General features: G+C 51.9%; 1 protein-coding gene across 2 annotated transcripts in view; it reads right to left on the bottom strand.

The window, feature by feature from the left end:
- Positions 1–223: 223 nt before the first annotated feature.
- STIMATE (STIM activating enhancer) overlaps positions 224–11803 on the bottom strand; it is a 55831-nt gene continuing 44251 nt past the window's right edge. Inside the window, exons 5-9 of one of the 2 annotated variants that reach the window (XM_008513134.2) lie at positions 8304–8416; positions 7185–7262; positions 6299–6448; positions 3988–4152; positions 224–1927 (exon numbers count right to left, since the gene is read on the bottom strand). In XM_008513134.2, the coding sequence (XP_008511356.1) occupies positions 4036–4152; positions 6299–6448; positions 7185–7262; positions 8304–8416 (458 nt within the window). In that variant the 3' untranslated portion in view covers positions 224–1927; positions 3988–4035. Of the gene's footprint in view, positions 4153–6298; positions 6449–7184; positions 7263–8303; positions 8417–11803 lie in introns of both variants that reach the window. The other variant, XM_008513133.2, reaches the window with a different exon arrangement.

Here is an 11803-nt window from a genome sequence, read left to right as displayed (position 1 = left end):
AGGGAGAGGAGTTCTGCTCGCGTTAGCTGGAAAGTGGAAATGGCAGGAGTATGTCCTGTTTTCCTCCACGGATTCTGGCTCCTACGTCTGCCATTAGGTGATGGAAGGTTCTTTCTCACTGTTTCCCGGGGAGAACCTTCTAACTCACTGGGGAAATTTTCTTGACTCCACTAAGCTGTTTCAACTCCAGAGAACACACAACCAACAACCACAAAAATGATGGTTTCTTTTTTAAAAACTGTAGTAAGATGTCAAACTTTATTGTAAACCATTTTACAATGTAAGTACATCGTCTTCCCTTTCATTTCAAAAATGTGTTTCTGTGAATTGTAACATCACTGACGAAACGTCCCCACTGGGACGGCAGCAGAAGCAGGCCATGGTTTGCTCACACAGGCCTGACTTCTAATAAACGTCATGAAAAGACAAATCAAATTAAACCAGCTCACCCACCCACCCAGGAGCCCAAGATGCTGAGAGCAGTCAGCCCAGAAGGTCCTCATCAGGAGCAAAGCCCTCCAGAGCTGCCAGTGCATCACAGGGTAGAACAGAGGGCTCTCCATACCTAGTCGGAAGTGTGTGAGACTCTAAAAGCCAGTCCACACCCTGCAAGGTGGCTGCTCTGGCTGATGGGAAGTTTCCAGAGCCATCTATGTTGGCCTGGCTACCAAAAGCCAGCAAACGGCAGTCTGGAGGGCAGAGTGGGGTTGCCAGTTGGCTGCTGTTCCCTCCAGGCTCCTGGGCAGCCTGCAGAGAGGGACTCTGGGTTGCAGCCCAAGGCCTACGCTGCTAGGGGAAGATAGAACTTGGATTTGTGCCTTTACACATTTCCATTTAGAGGCATGACAGGTCGACATTAACCCATGACTCTCTCTTGCCAGGAAGAGGCACAAGTTAAAGCTTGAGGCAGGAGGCCACCAGTGTGTCTGAGGGCTAACTGATGGGCCAGAGACCTTCACCTTGCAGGTTTTGGGCTGAGCAGACCAAGAAGCCACCCGGGATCTCACCAACATCCCTCCTTGCCATTGTCAACATCCCACTGACAACAAAAGGAAATAAGGGGAAGAACTATCTCTTCCATTCGGATATGACAGTTCTACCTCATCAGGTTACTTCCATGTTACAAGAAACTTGCCTGTGACCCTGACTTACAAGTTTCCATTATGGGTGGTTTGGCTCAGACCCAGACTGGACAAATAAGATGGATGGCGCACAGTACCACTGTATCCAGTTGGTGTCCCACGGTTTCTCAAGCATGGTGATGCCTGCCATGTGGCCGGGTGAAGAGCTGCACCTTGTAAGGCACCTCGGAGTAGGTGGTGAGAAGACTCATCCCAGGGAGGGAGGACAGCTCAGGAGGAGTTCTGACCACGGCCCTCTGCATCTGCTCACTCTTGGGACAGTGCACCACAGAAAAGCTCTCAGCGACTGCAGGAGGCACTCCCAGGGAACAGAAACTGTGCGTGTGCGTGCACACACACACACACACACACACACACACACAGACACATACACACAGGACGGTAAAGCCAAAAATGTGAGGCCGTGCTGTCCAGGCCTACACACCACAAGGCCCTCTATGATCAGACACCCTGTTATACATCCATCCCCTAGTTAACCAGCTACACAACTGTCACTCAGAGACTAAAGCCCTTATTGAAAATCAGGATACAGGGAGAAATCACCATTCGCTCGATATCTCTTTGTCCCCAAGCCCACTGCCCAGTAGGCTCTGGGATGAGCCTTGAAATGACAGATCATCTGAGATCTAGATAACCCATAGTTTGCATCTTCCACAGACTGTGGCTCCCCAGCCCCTGTCCCTGGTTTGGAAACATCAGGAGCTCAAGACTGAAAGTGAAGCTCTGATTCTGAGCTCAGGAAGGTGCAGGAAACAGGGCTGCGGGCGCAGGTTGTTCCAACCAAACTGAAACAGGAGGGAAAAGTAAGGAGAGTCAGTGATGCCACGAGAGGCTGATGTCTACTAGGAACGATGTCAGTCCTGGTCTTCCCAAATACTGATTCTCTTGGCAGGAGACAGTAACAGCCAGGTGTGTGTGTGTGTGCGCGCGTGCATGCGCACGTGTGCGTGTGAAGAGTGGGAAATGAGCGCAGAAGCGATGGGAGAGCTGGACTCCAACGTCACGTGCCTCCTCACCTCGCCTCGCCTCTTGGGCTGCAGATACCCACACTGGCGGTCACCCCTTACTGCAGTTACAGGGCCTGGCTCCTCCCAGCCCTCTGGCTTCTGGACTCCTCGAGGAAGATGGGCTGAGAAGTCCTCCCCAAGGCTTGCCCCACCATGTCCCAGACAGGTGGGACCATGACAGGGAGAGGACAGGCCCAGGATGCCTGCTTTAACAGCTTGGCTCACATGCCACAATTCAGACCCCATCTGCTTAAGTGAAACATGCCTTTATGTAGGTCTAAAAAGAAGGCTCTGGGTTGTGTGGCCTCCCTGCACTTTCTTACTTCCAGCTTGTACCTTAGTGGTAAGGTTTTCTGTTCTAAACTTCCATGGCTGCCTCTGGGCTGTGACAAAACACTGGGCTGCTCCACGTGGCTGTTCCCACAGCAGGGCAAGTACCAGGTCAGCCCCTTCCCCTGCCAGTCAGTAGACTCCCAAAGACACAGGGGCCTGTGCCCATGCTGAGGAGTGGGGGCCACTGCCCAAGGAGGGGACACAAGCTTCTATAGAAGCACCTTGTCCTGCCTCTGGAGGCAGAGAACGAGCTCTCACACCTTGACCTGCTCCACCCGAGCCCCCTACAGCTTTGGAGGATGTGAAAAACAGGACCCCTTGTTCAGGCAGGTGTTTTCCAGAAAATTGTGCAAAACAAGTGGACAACACTAAGATGACAGGCACGGGGCAGCCTGACAGCAGGTTCCCAGTGCTTGGCCCAGAGGCTGGTTCTGAAGGCTGCACCAGTGGGAGGCACGGAGGCCAAAACCACATTTTAAACTTCAAATCTGGAGGCTCTGAAAAGGCAAGGAACAAACAGGAGTGGCCTCATAGTCTCAATTTCTCTGGACACAAGGACCTCTTAGGCTCCCTTCTTGGTCACATCTAACTAAGATCTCTAAACTGCCAGCAGAAAGGCCAAGGAGCTGGTGGGCCCTGGGCAGAGCCCTGCCTGTCCCATATGCACTGGGGCCCCGATCCACGTTCAGACCAGCTGTCTCCTGCTCAGGCTTGACCTTCTCAGAAGCATTGGCTTTGTTGATTTCAGGTGAGGGCCCAACTCCCTTCCTACCGGAATAATTTACCTAATTTTACTGTAGATTACCTAACAATGTTCCAAATAAAAAATTCCCAACTTTTTCCTCCCACCAGTTCACATCCCACAAAAGGCAAACAAACCCATTTCTTTGGGCATTAAAAAGAGTTTTTAAATACAATAGTATGAAAATATAACTTAAAAATATAAAAGTCAACAGCATACGGAAGACTTAAAAATCTATGTTTTGCCCATTAGTCCCATAGGAAATAAACACATACTCAAAAAACGGTAACACTGTGACAGCTCGTAAAACCGGCTTTAGAAATCAATAGTTACAAAAGCCATTTTGAGTAAGAAAGCATTGCGATTTCAAACTTGGTCAATGAGTGACTTTTAGCCCAGAACATGTTACATCTTCACACTTGCTGAGCCTTGGGGAAAGGCTCCCCCCATGGTCTGTGTGTGCGTGAGTTCTCTTCCTCAGTGCCACCGAGCCTGACACGGGGCAAGGCTTCTGGGTCCCTCACACCACCGCTTGGGACAACAACAGACAGACAGAACGCCTGGGTTGCATATTTGGTCAGTGTTTGTAGTGCAACTGAGTGGGACCTCCAACTGCCACGGCCCCCTCGGCGCTGGCTCATCGTCCCCCTCTCAAGTCACAGTAGTCTGGGAGTGGGCAGAGACAGCAAGAGGAGTGGAGGTAGAAGAGGAGGGGCAGAGAGAGGAGGGAAGGAATGACGCTGCGGAGCGACCATCTGCTGACCTGGCAGCCGGCTGGGCCCCCAAACCTGACCCCCGGCAGCGGAATGCGTCATACAGGCAGCCCAAAGCGGTGCTTCTTTTTCTTTGCAGGCTTCAGGGGGGTCAGTCTGCGGAGGTCCTCCTCCACGTCGGACTCCTCCATCTCGTCATCGGCCGAGATCAGGATCTGAGGCGGGGGAGAGGCATGGCCTGAGTCACCACCAGTGGTGCTGGACCCCGGCACTGGGGTGTGAGCCCCTCCAGGAGGACTCAGGTCTGGGGTCTCTTTAGAAGAGGACGATGGAGGCTCCCTTTCCCGAATGAGACAAGCTGGCCCAGCCCAGGCCTCATTTACTCCAAGCACATTCACGGGCTACTGAACTCGCGCTGAGCTGACGTACCCTCCCTCTGCTAATGCTCCCCACTTCTCCACCCAACTGCCAGCTGGGACCGAACCCCAGTCAGAGCAGACTCAGCAAGCACCTGTGGCCTAAGGTCATCCTGGCAAAAAAAGCCCAATCTTGACCCATGGAGTCCCAGGTCCTTGAAGTTGCTTTAGATACAGCAAAAGTAAACTGAAAAGCCCTATTCAAAAGGAAAACATCTGTGGGGCACACACAAGGCAGGGGGGATTTCAGAGCGGCTGCTTTCAACCAACTTTGTAACTTCTGAAGACAAACAGGAGCCCTTCGCCTTTCTGAGCCCGGGAACAAGCCAGCCATGCAGCCAGGGCATCAGGGCAAACACGTTCATTCAGCCCATCTGCCACACCACCTGCCTGGCTCCTCAGACCTCTGAGCACCAGGGAAGGACTGAGATAGCCCAGGTCAGGATGGAGAGTTCCGTGCTGCAGGGGGAACTCATTCTATTCCAGGGGCAGGGCGGTCTCACCACCTCTCCCTGGATCACTCCCTTGCAGGGCTTGATGCCTTCAGCCTCGGTCCCCTGATTAAACCACCTGTACAGACATGTCTGAGGAATTCCTCAGTCTGGATCACAAAGAACCCTGCCAGTCTAGCTCAGACCTTTGCCTGTATCTCATTGCTTTTATTTTCTTTTTGAGGAAGATTAGCACTGAGCTAAAATCTGCTGCCAATCCTCCTCTTTTTGCTGAGGAAGACTGGCCCTGAGCTAACATCCGTGCCCATCTTCCTTTACTTTATATGTGGGACGCCTGCCACAGCATGGCTTGACAAGCAATGCGTAGGTCTGCACCTGCGATCCGAACCAGCAAACCCTGGGCTGACGAAGCAGAACATGCGAACTTAACTGCTATGCCACCGGGACGGCCCCTGTATCTCATTTCTTGTCATCCTCCCCTCCAGAATACATGCTGCTCTGGCCTCAGTGAATTTCACATCACCCAGATGCCAAATCACGTGACCGTGATTGTTCTTGAGTGGTTGCTTCCACGTTGAATGCTGTTGTCATTCACCTAACGTTCACCAAGCTCTTACAAGATGACAGGCCTGTGCCAGACTCTAGGGACACCTAGAGAGGATACGGACTTAACCCTCTGTCCTGCCATCTATTCAGCTTTCAAAACTCCCTCCAGGATGCCCCCAGGAGTTAAACAGACTGTCCCAGGGTCCTCGCAGGTTTTGTTGATGGCTTAATCTCAGAAGTGATCAGAGTGTTACAATGAGCTGATCAGGCACTTGCCTTTGCCTCATCCACAAGCCTGAAGGCCTCACGGGGGGGACATCATCCCCGCCACTTCTGTAGCCCTGCCTGCAGCGCAGAGCTCAGCATACCGTGGGAGCGGAACAAAGCCTTCTCATAAGGCAGTGCAGCCTCACCCCGCAGCACAGTGGTATAAAGTGAGTGCTGCTGGCTGCCCAGACGCGTAGCCTTGCCTCCATGCTCCCAGTTATGACCATCAGTCTCCCTGAAGTCCAAACCTTTGAACTTAGGAGACATGAAAATAAGGGGAGATGAGGCTCCCCCTTGGAGGTCTGGCTACCCTGCATTTTAGAAGTTTCCAGTTGGCTTAGCCAACACCTCCCTTGCTCTTTAGTGGTGGGCAGGGATCCAAACACCTTAATGCTGGAAGGTCAACGATCAGGCCCATCAGAGTCCTAACTAGTTTCCCTGGAACAAGACAGCTCCTCCCTTTCCTGTCCTTCTCCACTGATGGAAGGACTGTTGGAGGCAGGCCACCCCCACCAGGTGCTCCACCTCCCTGCCCTAGGCCCACGGGACAGCAGGAATGGGTCCCAGCTTGGTTGGAGCTGTCAGCCTCTTGTCCCTCTCGCTGCCTGGCGTTGAGAAGACCGAACGCAAACACGACACCAGAGACCTCCTGGGTGGGCGGCACGAGGGCTCGGCCCCACCTCAGACTCCGACTCCTCGTGGGACGCGGCTCTTCGGTAGCGGACCTTGCTCCCGTTCCTGGAGTCCTGGTTGGCTCCCCTTTCTTCTAGTTTAGCTTTCGTCCTCCCCTTTCTCATGAGGAAATTATCCACTACCCAAAACATCAAAGCCTGTGGGGAGGAAAGTGCAGGTTACTCTGGGATAAGCCACTTGTGAAAGCAAAGCAGAGCAGCCCCATCCCCTCCTTCCCACCCCGATCCCGGATTATAACATCCAGAACTCATCCAGTCCCCCGCTATCTCTCAGAAGCTTAGAAGGACGCTCCCAATCTCTACTTCCTTTGCTTCCCTTTTCTTATCAGAGAACCAGCAGGAAAATCTCCGCCCTATTCACCCCAAGGGGTTTTCTGGTGGTCACTGATGGGGACAGCCTCCTTGGGCCTTGCTCCAGCCATTGGCAGAGTGGGGCCTGGAACCAAGGTCTCCGTCTCCTGGTCCGGCTCCTCCCCAGGCTGAGCGGCTGGCTGGCACACACATCTGCCTACTCCAGGTTCCTTTACCATTTCTTCTCATATTTCATAACTTCTAGCCAGTGTGCCTGTGAGTTTCTCTTGGAGCTCTGTGGTCAGGAATAAACGATGGAGATGAATTCCTAACATCCTGATCTAGAAGTCGCTGCTACACATCTGGGAGGACTCCTCTGCAGGGGGCCCCTGGTAGAGGGGGCATGTGCCTGTTGAGGAAGCAATCCTGCCATTTCCAGGTCTGGGGTGGGGACGGGGAGGTGGCAAATGCTCACACAGAGGGACCTGAGGGCTGAAGGTGTTTTCTGTCAGACTCAGAACTTTGAAGAGGAATACTGCAAGGTAGGAGCAAACTGGGGTAAAAAATGCAACAGGGCACTGACATTGACAAAGAAGGGGACGATCAGCATGACGATGGCCAGTTTCAGGTCTGGGTTTTCAATGGGATTCAGTAGGGCCACCTGTGAAGAGAAGCAGACTCAATGAGGAGGGGAGAGACCACAGAGGAAGTGCCTGGCAGGGGGGTAGTGGAAATCACCCATGAGGCGCTGAGAGGGGGGCTCAGCCTAGACACCCTCCACCCCGCCAGAACCCTGATGGAACAGCACCTTGTGCCCAGGGCTGTAGTCCTCAGATCTGTCTGCTAACAAGGGACCCCCTGGGAGACCACCTGGAGAAGCTAGTGCTTTAGTAGCTTTCCTGGGGTGTGGCCTTGGGAAGCGCAGTGGGATGACAAGCCCCTGGAGGCAGAGGGGGAGGAGTGTGAGGTTCAGGGAACTGGAAGGAGTGAGGTTGCTGGATGCTCATTGCAGACACTAGCCATGAGGTGCCAAGCCACTTTCTAACAGAAATCTGCACCCCAACCACCTCCTGAAGGACAACAGCTCCAAAAAGCCTTGGTTTATTTTCTTAAAAAATAAAACTTAGACACAAATAAAACCAAAGGAAGGCCGAGATCTGAGCTACTTGTTCCAGAAGGCTCTTAGGTTGGTTTCATGTGGGCATGTGGAAGACACGGGCAGTGGAGGCTTATCTGTGTAGCATGGGGGCCAGAGGACAGAGGGAACAACGTGGGACCAGCTGCTGCCTGTGGCACCAAAAGGCTCAGTTACAGCACTGGCCAAGAGAGACGTGTGAGGGGGACATCTGCGAATGCAGAGGAGACCCTCCTGACACTGACAGTGGCCAGGCCTGAAGACTAACATCAGACGTAAGCAACCCAAGGGCAGGGGCTGTTATTCCCACTAGGTTTATACATCCCAAGGCTTAATCTCGAGCAGACATTTGTGTAATGGAAGCAGATGGATGCTAAGGAAAAACACAAGTTACTGTTCTTCATAGGTAGCCAGTAGCTGCCATATCAGATCAAATCCAGGGTGCATTCATGGAATTAAAAAAGAAGAAGTTTGGGTTTCGATTAAGTTGGGGCTCAGGTGGGGGTGGGGGGACTACCTTCTTGCTTAGCTTCTCAACGAGCTGCTAAAGGAGGGACAAGAGCAAACCTTTTTCCACTGAAGTATTAGGAGGACGATGAAGACGACAGACTTTTCAAAAATCATGATCAAGATGTACAGAGCACACTGCCCGGCCCAGGCTCCACACTGCAGAGGGTCTCCTGCAGGGACAGTGGGTGCTCAGTCACTGGGGACCGATGTCGGGGTCCCAGCTGGGCAATGCCCCCGCCCCACTCCCACCCCACACCAGAACCCTGGCTCTAAAGCTACTTAATGAGCCCACAAAGTACCAAGAATCACCTCAGCCTGAACAGACAAATGTGGATGTTTTAAACGAAATCGGAGAATTCCTAATTTGGAGATACCACAGTGGCTTTTCTTTAAAGAGATTCTAAGATATAATGAAAAAGCACTAAAGTTAGTAAGTGCCCACTGCTGGAGCTCAGAAAAGCTGGTTCTTTTTATCCGCTGGCAGCAGAAGCTGTGTTAAGCAAGACTGCTATTATTATCCGTTGTTGATTTTTCCAGTGACTGTGGTGCCATCCGTCCTTTCCTCCATCCATGAGTGGCTGTTTCTGAAATATGAAGGCAGCAAACAACCTCTATGTTCGTCTCCCACCCCCTATCCCCACTGCCCCCGCTGTTCCCACTGCCCTCAGCCCTGGGAGCAGAAATCCGACTCTGGAGGAACTCAGATCCTGTCTGGTGTGGGGCACCCAAAACACCTCTGGCTGGGGACAAGGAAGAAGAGACAGTAGCTCTCAAGACAAGGAGGCAGGAGTGATGGGCTGTGCCTTGGGGCTGTGACAAAGGTCCATCTGTGATCTCATTAGTCACTATGCTTGAGAAGCGGAGGAACCCAACAGTCTATGCTGGGGACACGTAGGCCCTTGAGTGCCTCTGGAATGTTTCAAAAGGGACTTGATGAAGCGGGGAGGACCAGCCCCTCCAGGGAACGATCTACATCCTCAGTGACAGGCAGAACCCACGGGGTGGGCCCAAGGGGAGCCACACATGCCTTCCAGAGTGGGAGACCCAAGGGGGAGTAGGGAAGGGGGAGGCTGCCAGGGGCCCACTCTGAAAGCTCTGCCAGAGCTGCCCGACCATGACTGGCCACAAGATGGGCTGGAAGGTAACATTTTAGGGGAGGCAACGGCCCCAATCCAGGCTGTGAGAAGAGAATTTGGCGCAGAGAGCAATTTCCAGCTTCTCATTTGATTCTACAGTTTCTGTAGTGATCCCTGTCCAGGCACTAGTGCCAGAGGCCCCCAGGCCTGCCTGAGCCTGCCAATTGTACGCAGTGGAAGCGCAAGGGAATGCTTTCACGCAGCTGTAATGGACACAACACCAGGCCATTCCCTTTTCTGGAAAACCTCGGGAGAAGAGTGCAGGAAGACATCACTGCCTCTTCTGAGGTCGTCCTCTCTACTTTCACTTCTGGGATAAGACACATTTGAGCCAAAAAGCCATTTCAGAAGTACAATCTTTCCTAGCTAGACTTTTGTAATCCTTACAGTAAACTACTTGACCTTATTGAGAAAAGTTCTCAAAAACAACAGATCAAAATATTTGTTAAAAACCATTTAGTAAGATTGGAGACAGCCAGACAGAAAGCACTAGTAGGAAATATATCTGAATTGGGACTAGTGTGTTTAAAAGTCAACAGAGCAAGTGGCAACACTTATTTAACATCACAAGAAAACCTACTTGCTCAGAGTGTGCTCACTCTACCTGCGCTTAAGCTTTAAGTGACGGACAAGATAAAGGTTTTCCTCCCGTCGGCCTCACGTTGCCCCTCAAGCTGCTCTGAGTTTGAGTCACAACTCAGCTGCAGCTGCCGCTTTTTTCATTTAGGTGCTTTAATAAGTGAAAAAAGAAGAAAACCAGGTGTAACCCCACTCTCACATGTCATTCCTCCTGGGCGTCCAGACCACATGTAGCCACAGCTGGAACAAGTGCACATGTGCTGGTTTGTTTTTCTGATTTCTGTTTCGTTTGAGTCTTTCTAACATCCCCCATGGTCTCATCTTTCAAGGACAGACAAGCCAGGCATTCTCACTGTGTCCTGCTTCTTACCACACTGGACACCTTCAGGTACATGGGCGTTTGGGTTTTGTTGAATTATTTCCTCAGGCTAAATAGCAGGAATAGGGGCCAAAGTATCTGCATCTAGACAGGCTTCTGCAGGGAAGCGGCAGGACAGGGATGGGCAGCAAAGCCCACGAGCCACTGGCGCCCATGGGACACAGACCTTATCTTCTGGGTTTCTGCATGGGCAAGAGCAGCCTGGTCGTCACACTGCAGACACCACGTAGCGCCTGGATCCTGTCTCACCCCTTAGGGCTGTGTAGTTTATTCCCCAAGTCCTATGTTCTTCTTAGCAAGTTCACCTTCTTGTCTAGGGACCATGGAAGCACTGAGAAAATAAGCCCCTTTTCTTCATTTACCCGAGAAGAGAGCCAAGGGGCCTACATGAAATTATTGCCTCAAGCGGATGGGCCAGTCAACAGGTGTGGTAGGTACAATAATGGCTCCACAGAGATGGCCACATCCTAATCCCCAGAACCTATGAATATGTTAGGTAATGTGGCAGAGGGGAATTCAAGCTGCAAGTGGAATAAGGTTGCTAATGAGCTGACTCCTGGAGTATCCAAGTGGGCCCAGCGTAATCAGGACACTTCAAAGTGGAAGGAGGTGGCAGAGGGTCAGAGCGATATGACGGGAGAGGAACTCAACCTGCTGTTGCTGGCTCTGAAGATGGAGGAAGAGGCCACAAGCCAAGGAATGCAGGCAGCCTCTAGAAGCTGGACAAGGCAAGGAAATGGATTCCCCCCTTAGAGACTCCAGAAGGAAGCAGTCCTGCTGACACCTTGATTTTAGTCCATGTTGGACTTCTAAACTACAGAACTGTAAGACAATATATTTGTGTTGTTTTAAGCCATTAATTTTGCGGTAATTTATTACAGCAGCAATAGAAAATAATCGAAATTGATAGAAACAGAAATCAGGTAAGAGAACATATGCTATCCTTCCTCAGCCTGAGGGGGGAGGACCTGGGATGGTCCTTGATAAAGGGCAGCTCCATCTGGAGACACCCTGGTTTGAAGACTCTGGTTCCCAGAGGCAGTGGTGAGATGACCTAAGGGCAGGGCCGAGGCACGCCAAGTGGGTAGAGTAGGGTGGGATGGAAGCAAGAGGCTCAACCAACCACTGCCTCCTTCCTTTCAATCTCCTCTTGGAGATACAGACAAAATGTGCTAGGAACAAGTGGTACCATCATGCCTGGTGTATCAGGACCAGACCTGATCTTCACTCCCAGGTCTCTGAGTGGCACTGACTGGCTGTGGGTGGATCTCCCATAGCATTGGTCAGCTATAGTTGAGTTGAGAGCCCTGCATTCCTGAAGGGATCTTAATAGCAAAGAAGTAGTTATGAGCACTGTGCTTGGAGGTGGTGAGAGGATTACGTATCCCAGTGTAGTAGCCACAAGGCCCCCAAGCTGTGCAGTGGCTGGAGGAGCTTCCCGCATCACTTAACCTCTCTGGGTG

This window comes from Equus przewalskii, chromosome 15 (assembly GCF_037783145.1).
Source record: "Equus przewalskii isolate Varuska chromosome 15, EquPr2, whole genome shotgun sequence".
NCBI classification, from domain to species: domain Eukaryota; kingdom Metazoa; phylum Chordata; class Mammalia; order Perissodactyla; family Equidae; genus Equus; species Equus przewalskii.
The sequence above is the reverse complement of the archived record's forward strand: the minus strand, read 5'-3'. Positions and strand labels throughout refer to the sequence as shown.